At 35.6% G+C, this 22,216-nt stretch overlaps 2 protein-coding genes across 8 annotated transcripts; one reads left to right on the forward strand and one right to left on the reverse strand.

Annotated features, from left to right (window-relative positions):
- Positions 1–4,468: 4,468 nt before the first annotated feature.
- Positions 4,469–14,952, reverse strand: LOC121240391 (probable LRR receptor-like serine/threonine-protein kinase At1g06840). 7 transcript variants are annotated; one of them, XM_041137824.1, is made up of 21 exons: positions 14,822–14,952; positions 14,351–14,534; positions 13,807–13,957; positions 13,221–13,292; positions 12,964–13,035; positions 12,600–12,743; positions 12,429–12,500; positions 12,264–12,335; positions 11,976–12,050; positions 11,744–11,812; positions 11,505–11,573; positions 11,283–11,354; positions 11,097–11,183; positions 10,799–10,867; positions 10,126–10,634; positions 9,278–9,436; positions 6,810–7,093; positions 6,330–6,381; positions 5,874–6,124; positions 5,541–5,675; positions 4,469–5,063 (listed from the first exon to the last, which is right to left on the reverse strand). In XM_041137824.1, exons 2-21 carry the CDS (start codon positions 14,454–14,456, stop codon positions 4,719–4,721), a joined length of 2,865 nt encoding a protein of 954 aa, XP_040993758.1. In that variant the 5' UTR covers positions 14,457–14,534; positions 14,822–14,952; the 3' UTR covers positions 4,469–4,718. The 7 variants fall into 7 exon arrangements, with proteins under 7 accessions (XP_040993758.1, XP_040993757.1, XP_040993759.1 ...); XM_041137823.1 differs by having other exon boundaries at positions 14,351–14,540; XM_041137825.1 differs by having other exon boundaries at positions 14,351–14,543.
- A 3,040-nt stretch (positions 14,953–17,992) lies between these two features.
- On the forward strand, positions 17,993–21,843 carry LOC121240423 (26S proteasome regulatory subunit 6B homolog). Its single transcript, XM_041137869.1, is given in 7 exon segments — positions 17,993–18,544; positions 18,547–18,605; positions 19,471–19,701; positions 20,052–20,210; positions 20,616–20,768; positions 21,047–21,130; positions 21,368–21,843. Coding segments are annotated over 7 exon segments (1,257 nt in total). The 5' UTR covers positions 17,993–18,108; the 3' UTR covers positions 21,503–21,843.
- The last annotated feature ends 373 nt before the right edge of the window (positions 21,844–22,216 follow it).

Here is a 22,216-nt window from a genome sequence, read left to right on the forward strand (position 1 = left end):
TGGCCCCTACTGTCACTATTATGCTTCAGTACCTTCAGACACCCTTCTTACCTTCAAGGTCCTTGCCCACACGTTCCTTAATAGCAAAATGTTTTGCCCAATCACCCCATAACCAGCATTCACCATACTTCTATTGCATTCCAAGTCACCATATCTCTTTTTGGAAACATGTAGAGACTATTATTTGGACTTCGATGGAAAGCATAAACTTCTTTATTGATAAGATTTTATGCACTAATTGAAATGTCCATCATGACTAAGAATAATGGAATGATAGTGTTTGATGCATACTCCCTTGCAGATAATGGTTGTCGATTCCAAAATGTGCCAGCATCCATGTTAGCCAAAAATTGTTGAACATGAGCTTTACGTCTTTCAATAAGTTGACTTTGAGTTCCTCTAGAAGATATATGTCCCCCAATCTTTCCATTACCATAAAGCTGATAGAGTAATGCTAAGTTCACATCAGGTGAATACACATCCATAACGATATTGTTCTCATACTTGTACCTTAAGGTTTTTGCATCAGTTCTAACATTCATTTTCTCAATTTCTCTATAAATTAGAGCTTTCAGCCGTAAGGTGTATGCAGTGATTGCCAGAAGCAATTGAGGTGGACTCTTCAAACAACTTACAATAATAGTTCTAACCTCAGCAGGTATTTCACCATCAAAATCAATGCCTAGTTGGGCTACTTCCAATTGAATATTCAAATGGATACCCCTTCCTCCATAATTGCTGACCTTTCCAACCATGTGAGCTGCAAGAAACTCACAAGATGATCCATTACGACTCTCTCTCTCTCTCTCATGACTTTTCATCTTCTATTCCCGGCGAGAAATAATTCCTAGTCCTTTATTCCTTTTTGAGTTTTGTCTTGGATCTTTTTCTCCTTTCATTTTTTCCTTCTTTTAGCTTTCTTGGTGGTAGGTGATGATGAAGTGTAGTTTTTGGATAGAAGCTAAGGTGTTTGTGATAAGAAGAAAACGGGGGAACCTCTTTTGTGCTATTGAGAAGTGTAGAAAGTTTACAAATGCCCTATACCTGAACGAAGATGTGGTGGTTTGGATGGCTAAGATGATTGAGGAATGCTCGAAGTTCTCGAGTAACAGTGTACCTTATCAGACTAGAGGGGAGAGAAATAAAATTTTCCTGGTTCAAGTATGTCAAAATTCATTTGGAAGGTTTGTGAAGCTAGTTGAGTTGGGCACAGGTAAGGGAAAGGGAATCATTGCGATTCTTGAAGGAAGGAATGAAAGTGGATGGAATGGTTTTGTCAGGAAGAAAAGAGAGCTGATCGGTTCAAGTTCCTTTATTTTTGTTTATGAAAACGTAGGTGTCTTTAATAAAGGTGCTACTAATAGCGTATCTATAGATGTAAAAGTTTGACTATGATTAGGTGACTAAGTTGATAAGTTTGTATAGGATTAAGTGACTAAAATTATAGAGTTTATCCTATCATTAAGTTGATAATTTTGGATGAATGTAAATTATTTATTGACTTTATCTATAACAATATTAAGCTTATCTATGAGGTATTAGAAGTTGTTTAGATAAGTCATAAGTGAAAAAATCGAGTTTCAAGGAATCTGCACTTATCTAGAGAAACGGTTGATCTGAAATATGTTACTGCAGTGAAGAGTTATCGCGAAATGTCAACATTCCGTCAGGAGAAGACTTCGCGACCGTCAGCAGAGTTCTACTACAGATCAAATTCCTACCAGACTTATTCCATCAGCAAAGTCCTACTGCAGATTAAACTCCTATCAGATTTATTCCGTCAGCAGAATCCCACTGCAATTGGAATTGATTTTCAGATTGTTTATTTAAGGGATCCTTATTGGTTATGATCTGTAGAGATTTAGATCTGCATATTTTCTAGAGCACTTTCTAGTGCATATTTTGGTGAGAAAAATTCTTAGAGAATTTTCATACCGTTTCTCTCATAGAGTGGTACTAGAGTGTTTTCTAATATTTTATCTCTCTTTTTGAGTGCGTGCATACTCTGTGTTGGAGTTGAGGTGATCGAGTTCAGACACTGGAGTTCCAGGAGAAAAGTCAATGTTTGAAGATCGTCAGAAGTTCTGGCAGCTATTGCGGTAGAAGACAAATGGGTCATTTGTCTGTCAAGTAAGAGTGTCAAATGACAAATGTTTTGTAATTTTACTTTATTTGTAATTGATTTTCAAATAATAAAATTGATTTTTATAGGTTTGGTTGTTCCGTAGGGTTTTACCTTTAAAGAGTTCTTTAAAGGGTTTCCTTTCGATATCAATTTTGGTGTTACACACTTTGTTTATTTTATGTATTTAATTGTTTATCAAATTAAATTGCATACTTGACGACTAACCAATTTGTTGAGTGAATTTGTAGATATTCCCGTTGCGTTATAGGGATAATTGGATAATTTCAGTATCTAAAGGAAAAGAGGCGAGTTTGGTAACTTCTCATAAAGGGGTGTCCTCTTCCTATGAAGCCTCTTACTTGTTAGCTTTGATAGAAACTGTAAAAGATAATAATGGCCCTAGCAAATTACATGGAAAAGATAATTTTAGGAAGGATGTGACAGTGTCGACTGTAAGGAACAAGAAGGTTGAATCGAAGGAGGAGATCCGACGAAATCTTCCTGATGATGGGGATGACGGTTGGCATCCCACGAAGTTGCAAAACTTGGAGAAGTCAAATGGTCGTTTCGATGGAAGGATAGGTTGGATTCAATGTTGAAGCTAATAGATGAGGGATTAGGCCTAATTATGGGTTTGGATCATGTTTCAAATGGAAATAAAGAGGCTACAGAAAAGCTAAGGGGGGGGGGGAGAGAGAGAGAGGTTTGGGCCTAAGGCTTTTAAAGGCAACAAGGGAGTTGGGTTGGATAGAGGCCCATTCAAGAGGCTTGTTCAACGAAATTACCAATTGAGTAGTGAACTTTAGCGTCTAACAAGCCCGAGAAAAGAGTTGTTTCAGCCTAAGCCTGTGTAGGTTTCGAGGGTTGGTCCGTCTTCATAGCATGGGTCACTACTAATGGGTTACCTAAAATCGTGATAAGTTTGAGGGATCAACCTAATCAAGTGGTGGCTCTAATTCGACTTCTATCTTCATAGAAAAGGTCGATGGTAGAAGGAGACCCTCCCGACAATAATCTGACTGTTTGCTTGCCTCAAGTAACTCTTCAAATAGATTCACATTCTCCAAAGGGATAGATCTGCGACGTTGTAATGTCCAAGCATACAACGTCTCCGTTGGATGAACCTGTATCACAGAAAGGTGCGACGAAGGTTGGAGGCTCTCCTAGTGGTATATATTTACATACAGCTCTACCAAATTGGACCAGTTTCAGGAAACCCTAAATACGTGAGCATGCGTCATGCTGATGGGCCCATCGAGACCTTATGGTCCAATTACCTGTATGGAAAGTACCTCAACCCGGCCCACAAAATCATGATCATCCGGTTACCTCCATGGACCCAGTTCTTTCTAAATTTCTATAGTAAAATGTTTTCTTTTAGGCCTTGCGTGGGATCAGGTTTTTTTTATTAAAAAATTGATAGAGACAAGAGGATTGTACACGACCATAATAACATCTTTACATTGCCTAAAATTTTTGTTCATACGATTTAAAAATGGAAGAAAAATATGTACATTTAAGTGAATCATGTAATATTATAACTATAAGAGTGAATCTTTAAGATAATATTACATTAAATTTTTTAACACACCCAACACATAGCTGGCGTGAGTCTTCTATATCCATTACGTTAAAAAATTAGTGTTTTGACTTTTTTTAAAAAAAATTATAACGAGCCTCGTAACAAGTATCCCTCGTATTGGTTTAGGGCCGGCTTATGTACAGCAAAACTCATATTAAATACTCAATATCTCTTCTATTTTGAATTTTAAAATTCAAGGTATTCCTCTTCTTGAAAATTAGTGTGGAGTATACCTGAGTTGACGGGACTGAATTGTAAAAGAAATCAAAATTTTAAAATTTAAATTTGGTTTAGGGTCTGTTTGGATATAGAAACGATTTCAGCTCATCATTACAATTTTTTCAAATTCTCACACAAAATATAATAAACAATTCAATTTTTTCAAGGGAAAATATAGTCTGCCGCCCCATTTGAACCGATCAATTTGACCGCTTGCATAATTTTTTTTTTTTTTTACTTAGTAATTAAGGAAGTGATTTTAAGTGTTTGTGTATTTTTTTTATTTTTTAAAAGTATTTAAATGTATTAAAAAAAGGCGAAAAAAAAAAAAAGAAAAAAAAATGCCCAGTAAGAGTGGGGCGGCATAGTAGCCCCACTCTTTTTTCAAATCCCAAAACAATAATAATATTCTAATAATATTTTATTCAACTTTTAACTTTCATCTAAAACCATCTCATCTCATCTCTATGGGCGGATATGGGACCTTAGATGTAGAGTGATAATGTAGGCACCCCTAAACAAATATTTAACATAAGCAAAAGTATGGAAGATAGATTTATGTTTCTTATTAATCGTATTATACACTATAAACAGCATTAGTTTTTTGTGGCAACATCATCAAATTAGACATCATTATCAAGTTGTTAAAGAGTTTGAACAGGAAAATTAGATATAGAAATAGACCATACACAAAATCAGAACCAAGATCGTACAGAAAAATTTCCCAGTTCGAATTTTGAAGATGGTAGAAACCACCAAACCAGTTTTTCCCAAAATTATTATCAGCATTTTCTATCTAGGCGTGATGCTTGGAACAACTCCACTAACAAGGTTGCTGCCAGATACATCTGATGACACATAAGGATTCTCCACTGCAGAGGATGATGACTGTAAACTCACAACCTTTACAGTGTAAGTGTCCATGGGATATGCCATTTTGGTGTCGGAATCCGGAATCAAATGCCATAAACTTTCAAGCTCTCGGACTACCTCCACCATCGAAGGCCGTGCATCTGTCTCATCTTGGCAACACTTGAGGGCCAAACTCAAAAACTTCACCACACAATCAGAAGGAAAAGAACCCATTCGCTCATCGATGACCGAAAAGATTATACCAGATTTATACGCAACATTAACCTGAAATGGACAAGAACAATTGAAAATTACAAAAGGCTATCATATTAGATGTAGAACAATGCTACTCTTTATCGTCAACCCCAGTCACACCATTTAATGTGGCACATTTTAAGTAACTTTATAGGTCAACCACTTGAATGAAAAGCTATTAAAGTAACAACACGCTTGCTAGTTTGATTAGAGAATACAACATTTCTGTCATAAAATTTCAGCTAGTGTATCTAGAGGAACAAAATATCATGGACATTATCATAGAGTAATATAAGGCGTTACATAACATTTAAACTGACTGAATGCAAGGATATCTGATTTCGGCTCAGAGCATGCTCATGTTTGAATCTGATACCCACAAGATTCACCAATGGACTGTTCTCAGCCAAATGAATTATAGAACAACAGTTTTCCCGCCCTATCCATCATCTTAAATAACCATTGGCCCTGAATGAATTGAAGGAAAAAAGGTATGTAAGGTCATACCTCTCTAACAATATTTTTTCCGTGTGAAATTGGCTGCATCCCAGTCAGGAGTTCAAGAAATACAACACCAAGACTATAAACATCACTTTTGTCGGTCAATTTGTGAGTTAAGAAGTACTCCGGATCTAGGTAACCCTGCCAAATTAATACAATGAATGAAAGAATAGAGAGAAAGACATCAGTTTCATCTCCAACAACATATAATGAAGTCTACATCATCTAGTTTGAGTTCCACTTCGATAATGATCATAGAAAAATGTCATATAGACTTAATGTTTAAACTCATGTGAAGTTATAATCCCATGATGTAAATATCAACTGTAAGAGTCTTACCGGTGTCCCCTTCACAACTGTAGATATATGAGCAGGCACAGTCCCTTCAATATCTGGAACTGGGGCCAGTCGCGAAAGTCCAAAATCAGCAACTTTTGCAGTACACTTTAAGTCCAATAATATGTTGCTGGCCTTGATATCTCGGTGAAATATAGGAGGATCAGCTTCCGTATGTAGGTAGAGGATGCCCTTAGCCGATCCCAGGGCAATTCTCAATCTCATAGCAAAAGTCAGAGGTTCTTTAGACTTGGCTTTATTATTACATACATAAACCACCATTAAGCTCATTAGAACGTTATGTAGAGTTTGAAAATTATAATTGCCCCATTTAAATTCAGAAAAGACAGAAAGAGGCATGGGGCAGAGGCAAAGTCTCTTGGAGTGATATGCAATGAAAAACACAGAAAAAACTATAGAGAGATCCATAAAGTAAAACATAAAGGTTACAAGGTGTACCAGAAAGGTGATCCCTTAGAGTACCATTTGGCATAAACTCATAGACCAACATCTGCATGCACAACATCACTCACTTGAAGCTTTTCCAGTAAAAAATATCAACACAGATTCAGCAACATAAAGCAAGAAAAACTAGTCCTAGTCATGAAATGAAACCAATTTGAGGGAGAAAACTTCATTGTGAACGGGTGAATGGATACTTCAACATTAATTTATGAAGAACTCTGCATATATCTGTATTATTGGCAAAAAAAAACCTGCACCTCATATGTGTCTCGATTGAGTTTGATTTCCTCTATTGTTAGCTATCATTCAAAGCAGCTTTTTACAAGGTTTCACATCTTTTTGTAAGCATCATAATCTTCTATTGCATAACTTCCTAAGTTGATAGGTATCATCTCTCTCTCATGGATTATGCAGTAAGGTTGATGGGTAATCTTTCCATTTTTCTTTTTACAAATAATCAAGTAGGAAAAGCACCTGTTCACACTCTTCATCACAGTATCCAATCAAAGAGACAAGGTTCCGATGGTGCAACCTTGACAACAACTCTATCTCTGTTAAGAACTCCTTCTCACCCTGTAATGAGCCCTCTTGTGCACGCTTTATGGCCACAACTGTACCATCTGTCAGAGTGCCTTTATAGACCTTTCCATACCCTCCTTGGCCAACCTGAGTGGAGCTGTTGAAGTTGTTTGTAGCCATAGCCATTTCCCCATAAGTGAAAGGCTTCACGCCATCAATTTTCATGGAGGCCTTAGATGCTGCATGTTAAATTGCAGGTCCAATGTTAAACCTGGAAAAGCTTAGCAATAGACACAGCATATAAAGATGGCATGCCCATTTGTCGTAGAATAATAATTGATGTCATCATGCATCAATCTATCCGTCATGCTTTCAAGTTCCAGATATTTTGAGTAGGAATCTAATGACAAATGCCTATAAACGGAAGAAAATTCATGCACATGTTACAGGTCCTAAATCAGGGGAAAATAAATCAAGTGATAATTCTTAAACAAATTAAAAACGCCATTGATATGACCACAGATATCCTAAGATATTTCGAGCTAGGAAGCAGAATAAGGATTCTGAGTTCGAAGCTGATTAACGTGGATTATTTAAAATCTTTATTTATATATAATGTATATATTCTGAGAAGATACAAGACCATACTTGTAAAAAATAAACCCATTCACGGGATGCATAATCATTGCTATCAGGGACGAAGCCAAGGGGGGGCGAGGGGTGGCCAAGGCTCTGACAAAAAGCATTACAGTTGGTGTTTTTCTCTAGTTTTTATGTTTTCTTCAAGAGCAAGGGGATCCTTGCATATTGTTAACATTTTTTCAATTTTAACCCCTATGGGTTGGCTCAAGTGGTAAAGGCCTTGAGCTTGAGGGTATGCTCCCCCCAAGTCTAAGCTCAAATCTCCTTGAGTGCAAACAATCTCTAAGGACCATCGGACTGGAGGATTTTCCATTGAATTACCCGAGATGCACTTGCAGAAAACTCCTTGCAGAGAGGGCCTATGAACTCCTGAGATTAGTCGGGACATTGTTCCTAGACACCCGGTGCCAATAAAACAAAAAATCAATTTTATCTTATTTCAAGAAAATTAGAATATAATGATATGCACATTATATTATTTCTCTTTTGAAATTTGTAATTATCTGGGTGAAGTATATTATTAAGAAAAATATAAAACTTAATTCCTATATAGCTCATTTCCATAATTAGCTTCTTCTTTTAATTGCAACATATAAAAATATTAGATGTAAAATTATCAATTTTCTTAGAAGAATGCAAATTTAGAAATTCTTTTTTCCTTCTTAGTTTTTACTCATTTTATCAATTCGTCAACGACTAATTATTCTAGTGTACAAGTATTTGGACCCTCCAAACTTATAATCTTGGCTTCATCCCTAGTTGCTATAATACCACTTAGACATTTCAAAAACAATCTTTACAAAAAAAAAAAAAAAAAAAAAAACTGAATATGAACAAAGTAATCTTATGGGGAAATTATATTTTGCTCCCCTGAACAGCCACCATTTTTTCAATTTATACCCTAAACTGCCAAAAATAGCAATCGACAACCTGAAATACACGTCCTGTATTTCTTAGATCTTAACGTTTAGATTTAAACCGAGGTTACAAATTGCAAAATGTAGTTTCCCCTATAAATAAAACGAAATGTAGAAGGGATACTTCCAGAAAGGTCTTTCTTATAGCACGTTGTCCTTCATGTGGTGATGATTAAATGCTCTGATATATGAGGTCCCTAAACCCAACAACAACATTTAACTCTACTAAATTGAATTTCCATATACTAATTTATAACTGCCCTCACTAAAATAGAGGGAAACATGTACACTACATCAGTTTTGATGATTCAATAAAGAAAGAAACTAGTATGGCAGGCTTCCAATTATTGTATGCAATATCTCAAGCATTGGGATGTAATTTGTAAAGACCAATAACTAAAAGAAGAGAAATAAAACCATAATTTGGATCATGATTAGGATGCTCAATGGGGCTGAGCTAGCTTGAGCCTAGAGGCCCATTTGTAGGGCCTGAAGTTGTCAGGCCCAGATTTATTTGTTCTCAGGCGAGTTGAGCTCAGATGTGGTCAAGTCAGCTCAAACTTTGCCTAGCCTAAGAAGTTATAATATTCCTGTATAATTATCATAATGTTTTTACACTACATGCACACACACATATATATTGCAACTTACTAGCTAAAAACATTGTTAACATAGCGGCTAACCGGTTTTTTCTTCAACTTAGAGACTTATGGTAGAAGCCAGGCTGAGCTTGGATAGGCAACAGCCTGGTCAGCCTGGCCAGATTGACAGGCCTAATCATGATGTCGAATAGAAACAATTGAAGGCACATTGTAAAATCATATCTACCTAAACATCTAAGATCATTAGCATAAAGATACTCACGATGACGTCTTCTCGAAACTGAAGGGTGGTTTCTCGTATGCACCCTGAGTGTCAGAAGAGAAACTACTACAGACAATAAAACTGCACCTGCAATGGTCCCCAATACTATGCCAACCAAAGCACCTTTGCTTAAAGCAGACCTTCGAGAGGTGGCAATCACTGTGATATTAGTGAAAGCTGTGAGAATTAAAAAAAGAAGAAAAGAAATAAAGACTATACAATATGCACTTCCTATTTGAAGACATAAAAGAATGTAAGATATGATCGATGCATAGTTCATCTATTTATGGGGTCAAGTCCTGATTGGCATGTGGATTGAATTTGAAGCTTCCTTCTGGATAACTATAGAACACAACTTAATTTCCAGACAAATAAAAAGATCATCTTGATTGAGTATTGCCGTTATTTGCTTATGCGCTGGATCACGGTAGTGTAACTGTATCTGCAATACCACTTAACAGAGCATCACTATGGTGAAAGCATTGGATTGCCTATCTTCAACGAGATTTGGCAGGAAAAGAAAAGGTTACCTCTGAACCCCTTTCATGCTCATGTCACGTCGAGGCTTATATGTGCCACTCACAGAAACATATCATATGTTATTCAGAGTGACAAAATTAGGCAAACTTACGAACACAGAAACAAGTATGCACTACAATGACAGAGTGATTCCACATGATGAAGGATTTGGAGGTAGAGATAAAATAAATTACAGAAAAAAGGATTTGCATGTAGAGGTGAAACGAATTAGAGATTTTTGTACATTCTTCAACTGGTAAATAAGCATTAGTTCCAACTTCAACAAAGTTCTTTCACAAAATATAACATATAAGAGATCAGAGACAAACCATCTTTATAAACGTCCAGTAGAGTCAAGTTCAGAACTTCATAAGGTCCAAATATATCCAGATTATGAATTTCCCATGATACGAACATATGGACGATTCGCCGAACCTCACTTGTATTGAAGATATTAGGATTGTAGATATTAGTATTATATACAGGGAAAAGCTTCAAGTGAATTCCCAGTCGAGGTCCTTCTTCCCATGCAAATGAATCAATGTACAGCTGAAAATTGAATAACTTAAGAGCAGACGTCAGGAACTCCTCAAATCTATATCTGTACGGGAGAAAATTGCTGAATCCAGGACTTTTCAACCGATATCCAACAAGCAGTGGAGCAGCGCAGAAACAAGGTTCAGGAGATGTAGGAGAAATTTCATAAGGGGGTGGGCATCTTTGAGGTTGACAAACAGAAGTGGTATTTGTTGAACTCTCACTGTTAATTTTATTCCCACTTTCAAATCCACAGAACTGGACTAGGTTAGTTTTTGAGCATAAGGGATTGCCTTGAAGCCTGAAAGTTCACCAAAAAATAGTGATATGATCATAATATCAAGTGCTATGACTGTTACACATCATGACTCTAAAATTAAAAAGAGCACATCCACACCCTTTTACCAAGCAGTCACATTACTTTGAATATATTACATTATATGTTAAGCAAGTATAGAAGCAAACCAGACAGTGACATTCGAAGGTAAACTGGTACTGCCTGTAATATTTGATAGCTTATTATTCTGCAACTCCCTGAAATGTCAAATAGCCACAAGCAATACTCAGAAAAATCTAGCATGAGATCTTGAAATCTTATAAAAGTCAACCAAGGAGGTTTATACCTTTGAACTTTACAAGGATGTAGTTCCATCAGAAAAGGGAATCAACTTTAACCAAGGGAATGCTGAGACACACCCACACTACCATTCAAAAAAGAAAACATGTAACCAAGGGAATAGTGACATTGTCATTCGGATCTTACACAATGAGGCTTTCTGTTTCATTCAAAGTCCTATTTTTCCAAATGGTGGATGGAATTGAGCCACTCAATGAATTGTTTGCAATTGACCTGCCATGGGGAATAATTTACCAAATAAATCCATTTATAACCATTGAAATAAATACATAGCAATTTACAATAGCTTTGAGCTACAGAACCACGACTCACAGTATTTGAAGACGAGGAAGACCCGAAAAGTTTTCAGGAACTGGTCCAGTAAGATTGTTGTTGGATAAATAGCTAATCATATTGTTCAAACAATAGCCCTCAGAATATATAGGTATTTTATTGAAAACTGAAAGGCACGCCTATAAATATTTTATAATATCTGACAGTACAAAATAAGAAAGATGTAGATAACATGCCCTTTCAAAAGATGGAGAATCATACATGGTCGTGATATTCTCAGAAAGTCTACCCGGAGGTATCAATCCATTTAGCTTGTTTGAACTGAGGTCTCTGAAATTTATATGAAATAAAATGTAAACAAAGTACAAGTAGCAAGAACAATTGTCCTTGACAGAGTGGAAAGAAAATTATTCGGCCTGATGCAATTATTTTTCAAATTTAGAAGCTCATACTTGATCATCTTAAAATGATAAAAAGGAAAACAATGGAAAGCCACTTACAGATAATAAAGGTTTCGTATTTGGCTCAAATCAGGGATTGTTCCTTGCAAGTTGCAGTTCCTAAGGCTCCTGGCAAAGCCAACCAAAACAAGGAAAAAAAATCTTCAATCGTTTGGCCAAAAAAATAAATTAAAGTTAATAAAAATTTTCAACCCATTCCTCAAGGCTAGCACCTAGCTCTACCTTCACCTTTGAAACCTAGTCATAGACAAAGCATCTAATACACACTTACAGCTTCAGCAATTGAGACATGTTGCTGTAAGAAACTGGAATTGTAGTGCCATCAAACCGATTGTTATCGAGCTGACTGCAAAACAAAAAAATTGAAAGCATTAAGAAACTTGACAAGAGAGTACTTAATAAAATACTAATGCAGGAGAAGATAAATTTAGTAATCATAACCTTGTTCGACTTGAGAAGCAAAAAAAAAAAAAGTCAGCAGATTTGTCTGTTTTAGATGTGATAACACTTATGTGATAAACATAAATAGATTTAAGTTCCAAGATGGTAGAAACCATACATTATCCGTAATCTGGGAATTTGGGAGAACTCTGGTGGCAGATTCCCAGATAAGTTGTTATTATCAAGAAGTCTGCAGTTGCAGAGCTGAAGATGGTCATTGATATCGTAGAGTGTACTGACATATGACAATGAAATAAAGGAATACGACCAATTACCGACTTACAAGTGAATGAGCCTTCGTAATCTGGATAGTTCAGGTGGGATTTGCCCACTAATTGAATTGTTGTTCATGTGACTGCTCACAAGGGGGAAAATCGAAAAAGAAAAATAGAAGTGTAAGGCCTGTTCATTGTAGACTTGATTTCAAACAATATAGCATAAAAAACATACTTACAAGTGCATTGCTTTGTTCAACTTTGAAAATGATACAGGTATTGGTCCCGATATGTTATTCTGGTCAATTTGTATTCTGTTCAAGTTTTGAAGATAACCAAGCTCTTCAGGTAAGGAACCTGTTAATTGGTTTCCGTTCAGAAGCCTGGAAACATGGATGTATTAGAAATGGATCTAGAGAAAAAGTAAATGTACTGCAGCTCTGCAATATCAAAGTACAAGTATTCAATCTGAGTACTGTCTCCAGTAATGTTGAGGAATTGAATGCCTTAAAATGCATGGAATAGTAGCATATATGCATTTCTTAATAAAGCATGTGATCATGTGATAACAATACTAAATACACAACCAACTCATCCACTTACAAGAGTTCCAAAGACGTAATATTGCCTATCTCCTTTGGTATACTCCCACTTATGTTGTTCCACATGAAGTCCCTTAGACAGAGTAGATAAACAAAAACACATCAGTAGGATAAGCAAAATAAATGCCAATGCGGGGTGGAGATTAACAATGTCCAGAATATCTAGTGAAAGAAGCATCCACTATCTTTGATTCAGATGAGGATGAGGATGAGGATGCTTGTAGCACAAAATATAGCTTTTAATATGCTTTTCCTTACAATATTGTCATATGCGATAAGTAGCCAAGCTCTGGTGATAGACTTCCTGATAGATTCATATTTAGGAGCATCCTGTAGAAAATAGGCCCAAAGGAAAATTATGTAATGCTCCAATGGAAGATATCTCCAATAGAAATGCCTACACGCAATTAAAAATCAAATTATGTAATGCTACACATGAGATAATGATTGGATCTGTCTGTAGACAACAAATCACATATTTAATGGGTAGTTATTGATTTTCCGGACACGTGAGCAAATCATGAAGATAGACAAATTCACCAAGACATGTTGGTGATCTTTCCAAGCAAAATCCAAAAACACGTGTTTATCCAATCCAATCCTAATCAAATCAATACAGCTGCCACTTTCTTTAATCTTTGATGAACAACAGAACAAAGGAAGCTTGTTTCCTGGCATCAACTAGAGAGATTATACAGAAGTGGAATAATATCCAAGGGAGGGCACAATAGAAATAAATAAATAAAATTTGAAGTGAAAGGAAATATGCACATTATTCACATTGATAATGCTCCCTGATAGATTTTTTTTTAAAATACAATAAAAAAGGAAAGATTAATCATACAATTGTTGAACATGTAGATATCCATCGTCGAGTGTCTTATTGAAGCACCCAATCCCTGTCCAATTTGATGTGCATGGATCCCCTCGATTCCAATTATTTAGATTCTTATGAGGATCTATCAAACTTCTCTTGATGGCCTGCAATGCCTTCACTGCACACTAACAGATATGTTAATCGTCATTTCATTAATAAAACTACAGGTACCGCACTCTTTAAAAAAAAAAAACATCATTTCATCAAATTGCAAGCAGACCCCAAGTTTGAGCAAATAGAGTCAAATGATAACTAGAGTAAACAGCCCAACCAAAACAAAAATCAACACCATTGCAACACTATCAGTATGAAATTTCTGTTGAGGGTTGTGAATATTGGATATGTGAAGCTACTACAAACTAGTTGTATATGATTCATGAATAAATAAAGCACGTGTCCATGCTCAGTGTGAGACCTCTAGCAAGCATCCCCTCAAGAGTGAATCCCAAAAAAAGCTTGCGAATCATCAAAAATATATTTATTTCTAAAGAGCAAACTGCAGGAAAATCACCTTCTTGGGGGTGGGTACTGGGATTCTTTGCTCCGATGAGTAGTGAAGACCAACACAACCATGCAACAACAGATACTCCATACGTCCAAGCTCTTGACTGGTGCATTCTAATAACTCAAAGAACACCAGAACCTTCAAATTTCTCCGAGCACCAAAAACTGGGAATTTTCGTAGTATCCGAAAGCTGCACCTGCTAAAAATAAATTATTGGAACTTACGCAATTGAATCCAGAGCAGCTCCATACTGGCTTTCGACACTAAGGAAATATCAAACAATTTAAATTCAAGTGCAGCAATTTAAAAAGCTCCAAGCTTCCAGGCAACAAATCAAAGACAATCACCCAAAATTATTCTCCCGTACTGCTTGAGAAGAAAAAACGCCCACAACTGTAGAAAATAGAATAAGGACCACGAGCAAAAAGTAAGGAAATTAAGGAGTACAAGAAAGAAGAGCTTGAACTTTTTATGTACCATGTGAACGGGGGTTAACTTTCTGAACAGGAAGTCATTAAGCATGCCGAAGAAATTGGGGCTGATGCCGATCGAAAGGCCGTCTCTTTCATCTCTGTGAGCTTGGGTACGTTGACTTTTCTGGGAAGTTGATGGGAGGGAGGTTTTTGAATACTAATTAAAGCATATTAACCATGATGGCAACAATATGGCAATTGGCAACCATATGAAGAGCATGTTCGTACAAAATAATATTGTCTTCTGCAACCACGGAATAAAAAACAAGGACTACATTATCTTCTGTGCCAAAAACTAAGGAAAGTCCAAGAGATAAAACTTTGGGAACGACAATATGACGTCTGTTGATGTGCCTTCACAGATTGCAAGCTATAACTAGATGGCGTAGACGAGGCGTACTTTGAACAGATCAGAGTTGAATATAATCGAAGATGACGGAGGCCAGGGATTCAGATGACTCTTCTGCTTCGTGTTCCTACATATAAAAGTACAGAAATTTCTGGTTTCGGTGTTGTGTCGTTATCATTCTGGGATTTTTATTTTTGAATTTTTATTTCTTTCCAGAAAGATATCTGGTCTCGTTCTTGGTCGTTTCATTCGTGTGGGTAAGAGCATTGGCAATGGTAGCTAGAATTTGAAGTTTTAGCTGTGAGAAATGATTTGTATAATTTTTAAATAGATAAGTTTTATATAAACTTTTGTAAGAAAATAGACCTCATTTTAAAAAAGTGTAAAAAAATTATTATTTATTAGTAGGATTCATTATTTTATAAAAGACTTTTATGAGATTTGTTATTTGAGACTTGTATCTAACATTACTCTTTAGTTATAGCATTACTTTTTTACGGTGAATTCACGTTAGATTAGTTATTTTAAAATTAAAATAATAATATAATATTATATATTTTAATAATTTTTTATAATTTTTTTATTTTATAAATACACTTCATATATTAATAAATAATTAAATTTTTACTTAAAATTATTATTTTCCAACTATTTTCTTCCTCAACTTAATTATCTAACAAAGACATACAAACCAAACTTTCTTTCAACTTAAAATATAAATAAAAACAATGATCCAAATTTTCAAACCTACTGAAAAATATATAAATAAAAAAATAAAGAAAAAATGAAAATATCCAAAAAAGAAAATAGAAGAAGAATGCACAGAAGTGGAAAATATTTCCTGGGAGAAAAGAGTGAGAGAAAGGGAGAGGGATGGTTGGTAGAAAATATTAAAATAATTGTTTGGTCTGTAAACAATCACTCTCCAAATATAACTAGCCTCCTTAATTTACTGTAGCTCATATCTTGAGCTTTAGTAGTTTGGCTAATTTAATGTACATGATTTTTCTCATATTTAATCAAAATATGAAGATACGTTAACATTTAACTAGTCCGAGACCAACACCCTAAATGAGATGTAATTTGTAAATAAATCTGTATATAGTACGTTCTGATAAAGAATATCAATATCTAGTGAAACGGGTTGGACAAAAGTTGGGACATTTTTATCAATTGAAGGTTGTATGTTTGTCAAAAGAAATTTCTAAACCACTCCATTCGTATCCTCCCCTCCTCTCCTCTCATTTTCCTAATTTCACGTATGAGCAATATTAAATATAATTATAAATTATTTAATTATCTTATATTTTTTAAAATAAAGAATGAGATTTATAATTAAAAAATTAATTTTTTTATATAAATTTCATATTTATTTATTTAAAAAAAAATATTACACTTGTTCAATTTATAATTGTAAATATTATTATCTTCTAATCAACATAGTATCCTTTGTTTTTCTTTATTTTTTCTCCACGAAATTAGAAAATATTTGATTTATCATCGTACTACCATCCCTAGAATGTCACACGTAACTTGTCATCGTATCCAACGGGCTATCGATCTTCAGAATCTATGGAAGTGCTATCAAAAGGCTGGCGCGTGCATCTCACGTCCACTCAACTCGCATGAGCTTCATGTGCTGTTGCATATTTGGATGGATTGGACGACCAACGTGCATGGCATCGTGCATGTTTGAGATTCCTAATTACCAATTTTTTCAAATCTCACCTCGCTCCACCCTTATTAGCAGATGAGCCCCACGTGCCAACGCCGCCGCGCATAGAGGATTTGAAAATCTCCTTCACTGACTATGAAGCAATTGACTACAATGCCCTTTTCCAGAATCTATAATATGCTAGTTTTATTTTACTTTAATAGATTTCCTTTCAAGAGTAGAAGTTTATTTTTGTTATGATCCTCCATTCCCTCTAGATTCTTATATTTTTTCGTTACGAGGTATTGCCAAAGAAAAATTAAAGTTAACGTCAAGAGCACTACAATGACTAAAACTGTAATTAAAAAATAATAATTTAGTCACAAATTTTTTATAAAAGTAAATTTAAGCTCTTGTAATTCGATTTAATACATTATATTATAAAATTAATTTTATTATAAAATAAATCTAACATATCATATAAAAATACTTTAATTTATAAATTTATTTTTATTTTATGTTACAGAGGTAGCACTTCTCGTTAATATATATCTATGATTATTAGGTTTTATTTAGTTAGATGAGATGAAAGTTGAAAGTTGAAAATAAAAAATTGAATAAATATTATTAAAATATTATTTTTATTTTGAGATTTTAAAAAATTAAATTTTTTATTGTATTTTGTGTAAAAATTTTAAAAAAATTATAATAATTAGATGAGATTATATAAAATGATTTGGGTGTTTCGTTTTTTTCACAACTCTTTTAAACTTATTTCATCTAATCATTACAAATTTTTTAAATCTTCACACAAAATAAAATAAAAAATTTAAAATTTTTAAATCTTAAAATAAAAATAATATTAAAAAAATATATTTTAATAATATTTTATTTAAATTTAAATTTTTAACTCATCTCATCTTCTTTCAACTCATAAAACAAACATGCTATAGGAGAGATTTTAAGGGCTAACTTGGATCTCAAACATATCTCATCTCATTTTATTTAATTATTATAATTTTTCTAAATTTCAATACAAAATATAATAAATAATTTAACTTTTTCAAATCTCAAAATAATAATAATATTAAAAAATAATATTTTAACAATATTTTACTTAACTTTCAACTTAACTCAACTCAATTCAACTTCTCACTACAGTCTAACAATTCTCATACGACACCGTATATTCAACCTGGTAGCTAATGTAGGGAGCTCACGATTTCTTGCCCTTCACTCCACTCTACGCACAGACTTCAGCAATCGAAACCCCCAATCGCGTTCGGTAATGGCAGCCTCGGCCTTGGTAATGGACCCAAAACCTTCGACAGAACCGCCGCCGTCGTTCCCCTCCACCAGATCAGACCTCCACGGAGGCTGGACCGACCAGTCCTCTGACGAGGACGACCTCTACAGCCGCCTGAAGTCGCTGCAGCGGCAGATGGAGTTCATTGACATCCAGGAGGAGTACGTGAAGGATGAGCAGAAGAATCTGAAGCGCGAGCTCCTTCGCGCCCAGGAGGAGGTCAAGCGGATCCAATCGGTGCCCCTAGTGATAGGCCAGTTCATGGAGATGGTCGATCAGAACAACGGCATCGTTGGCTCCACCACCGGCTCTAATTACTACGTGCGGATTCTTAGCACCATCAACCGTGAGCTTCTGAAGCCCTCCGCTTCAGTCGCGCTTCACCGCCACTCCAACGCCCTCGTCGATGTCTTGCCCCCGAAGCCGACTCCAGCATCTCGCTGCTCAGCCAGTCCGAGAAGCCTGATGTCACCTATAATGTATGGTTCAAACTTTTAATTCCACCTAAATGCACTTCGATTAAAAATTTTCTGCTTTTCCTTCCCTAGCGTTTTATTAGGGTTTTTAAATTGATTTCGGTTAGGCGATTGTGGAATGTTAACGTTTCTAGCAGAAAAGTTGAATTCATTATAGTGGATGCTGCCAGGATAGGGCTTTGTTTAGGAAACAAGTTTTCAAGTTCTAAGGTTTTTGTTTGTGAAGAGTTCTCCAACTGCCTGGGATTCCATGTCGATGATAAGTAATTTGGAAATTCAGCCATGTTGAGACATATAGAAGATTTGTTTTTAGACGGGGTTGATTTTGTAGCACATTCCGTAGATTTTGAAGTAGAAGAAAATTGAAAATAGAAAAAAAGGAGAAAAAAAAGAGTGGGTTCGCACATTTTAAATTTTAATGATCCTCACATGATCTTTGAAGCATTACTCACAGAAAGATAGAGTGCGGTAAATCCCCAAAGGGTCAGGCGATTAAGAAACCATATAATGCAGATAGAGAGAACTGTTAACTGCTCTGGGTATTTGTGACTGCCAGAATTAAGCCTTCATGCGACTGTGTTGCTGTGAAGTGACAATATCTGGATGTAGTAACTAAAATTGGATTTAGTAACCTATCAAAAGAACGGGAAAACAAAGAAATAAGTAATTCTCAACAAATAAAATTGTACATCAAGGGCTACTATGACATAGCTTGTTCCCAATGTATTAGTGTTGGATATCTATGTTTTCAATTTGTATGATTTGCATCTTATTCATACACTAGTGTACCCCTTAAAACAATTTGTTTTTTCTTTTTCATTGGTGGTTAAGATCGGTGGGTGTTGCCCCTAATATAATGTTTTTTCAGGATATTGGAGGATGCGACATTCAAAAGCAGGAAATTCGTGAGGCAGTGGAGCTACCTCTGACGCACCATGAGCTATACAAACAAATTGGTATAGATCCTCCTCGTGGTGTTTTGCTTTATGGTCCCCCTGGAACTGGCAAAACTATGCTTGCCAAGGCTGTTGCTAATCATACAACTGCAGCCTTTATTAGAGTTGTTGGCTCTGAATTTGTTCAGAAGTATCTGGGTGAGGTATGCTTCGATGTTGGCTGGTATAACAATCAGCTCTTGTTCCTCAGTTTTTGTTGGCTCATTTCACTGCATTGAGTGATGATGTATCATTCAAGTGTATTCACAAATATACATCTTTTATAATTATCCTGGCAATAGGACGTCTCACTTCTGAATGTTGGGTCTTTCTGGAATGTGTTGATATCTTGTTTGGGCCTGTATGATAATCTTTTTTCAACCTCCCAACGACTTTAGGAGGGACAAGTGGTTTTAGTGATTGAAAAAGTTTCATATCTTTTCTGTGTTTTCTTGTTTCACTTGTTTGGATTGACAATCAAGCGCATGGGTTCTTTTTGTTTCCCTTGTTGTAGGGCCCACGGATGGTACGGGATGTTTTTCGCCTTGCCAAAGAGAATGCCCCAGCAATTATTTTCATTGATGAGGTTGATGCTATCGCTACAGCTAGATTTGATGCCCAAACTGGTGCTGACAGAGAAGTTCAGCGGATTCTCATGGAACTTCTCAATCAGGTATGAATTGAAAGGGAAAAAAATGAATCTCAAACCCATAGAATTTGATGAATTGAAGCTCTTATAAATGTTAGTGGGGGTTAAATATTCATACCATACCCACCCGTGGGCAGCCCAAGTGGTCAGGCGAACTTGTGTGCATGAACCCCATGTCACAGGTTCAATTCCCGTTGGGGATCAAACTGCGATTTAAGTGGGAGGCCATGGCGGTGGGTTGTTGTGCTAGTCTGGTGAGTCCTAAGGGCTCTGCCGTGGGGTAGTTCCCCTGTCATAAAAAATAAATAAAAAATATTCATACCATTGTTTTGGGTCTAGTGTCTCTAGATGGTAGCCATTGGCTTGCTGAAATTTTGTTTCCCCCCACCTTGGCTTCATATGTTTTGGTTTTATGACTTTTGGTTGTAGATGGATGGGTTTGATCAGACTGTCAATGTTAAGGTTATCATGGCAACTAATAGAGCAGATACCTTGGACCCTGCACTTCTACGTCCTGGAAGGCTTGACCGAAAAATTGAATTCCCTTTGCCTGATAGACGACAAAAGAGGCTTGTATTTCAGGTAAGTCTTGTGCGCATTTGTAGTTGTAATGTTTCTTGTACACATTGCAGTTAGAATGTTACTAATGTCTCTTTTGATGTATAGTAATTCCGTGTCTTCTCTGATGCATGTAGAAAAACAAACTCCACCCGACACCAAAATAAAAGTAAAACAATAAAAATAACCCTTGTTTAAAATGGCTTCAGATTATCATTTATCCTCACTAATTCTTATTATTCACTCATATTTATTATTCTTGGCTATTTAAATTCATTATAAGCTGTTTCGTGTTTTTGTAGGTTTGCACTGCTAAAATGAACCTTGGTGATGAAGTAGACTTGGAGGACTATGTTTCTCGTCCAGACAAAATTAGTGCTGCTGAGGTTTGTTAGTTTCCCTTTTTCTGATCTCTTCTCACATAATATTTAATTATATTGGGGTTCTTTCTGGACGTGGTGTGATTTGCATTATCCCATGTTATTAATTTTTTTATGAAAACCTAACAGATTCTTTCAGGACATGAAGCGATTATATTCCAATTTAGGAAATGAATTGTGGTTGCTGTAATAATAAACTTACTTTTCTTCTCTTTACACAAAATGATTGCTGGCTGTCCACAGATTGCAGCTATTTGTCAAGAGGCTGGAATGCATGCAGTTCGGAAAAACAGATATGTCATACTTCCTAAGGACTTCGAGAAGGGGTACCGAACCAATGTGAAGAAGCCTGATACTGACTTTGAGTTTTACAAATGATGATGAGAGATTGAAAACTCGTTCAAAAGTTCAGTTGTTCCTTTTTCAAGATGATGTGTCATTTCTCAAAGGAATTCCAAGTATCATATGCGCCAAACTAGTTACATGTTTTTATGACCTTATTTGAACAATTTTAGAGCCATGTGTTGCTGAAGTATTTATACTTTTGGAATGTCCTGTCAGGCATCGAAGAGCAGTCTACGATGAGGATCTTTTAGGTTCACTTGATTCAACCTACGTGGATACTGGTCTAAATTAGTTTTCATTGGATACGTTCTTGTAGAATTTCCCACAAATTATTCTGGTTGATGCATGATTTCAAGTGATTTGATTTGAGAACTCGTATGCTGCCACAAAATAACGTTTATAAAAAATGGTAACCAACGAGAAGCCTCCTGATTGTTGCAGTCTTGCAGATCTCTATACGATGACATTGGCTTGTATTTTTCTCTCTTTGCACCATATAAATTCTTGTAACTGAAAAAAAAAATGATATCAAAGGCTCAACAAGCGCAATGAAGATATGCTTTGATTGTGTTGTGTATATTTATGTCTTAAATATAAGTGCAAAGAATATTTTATACACTCGTAGCATGGTGCAAGTATGATTTGCTAATTTTTTATTGGAAAGTACTCGTAGGAAAATTCTCTAAGCTACATGACCATCCCACTCTTTTCCCACGAGATCGAGGTGTCATTGTTTTTCAACTTTTT

This window comes from Juglans microcarpa x Juglans regia, chromosome 7S (assembly GCF_004785595.1).
Source record: "Juglans microcarpa x Juglans regia isolate MS1-56 chromosome 7S, Jm3101_v1.0, whole genome shotgun sequence".
NCBI classification, from domain to species: Eukaryota; Viridiplantae; Streptophyta; class Magnoliopsida; order Fagales; family Juglandaceae; genus Juglans; species Juglans microcarpa x Juglans regia.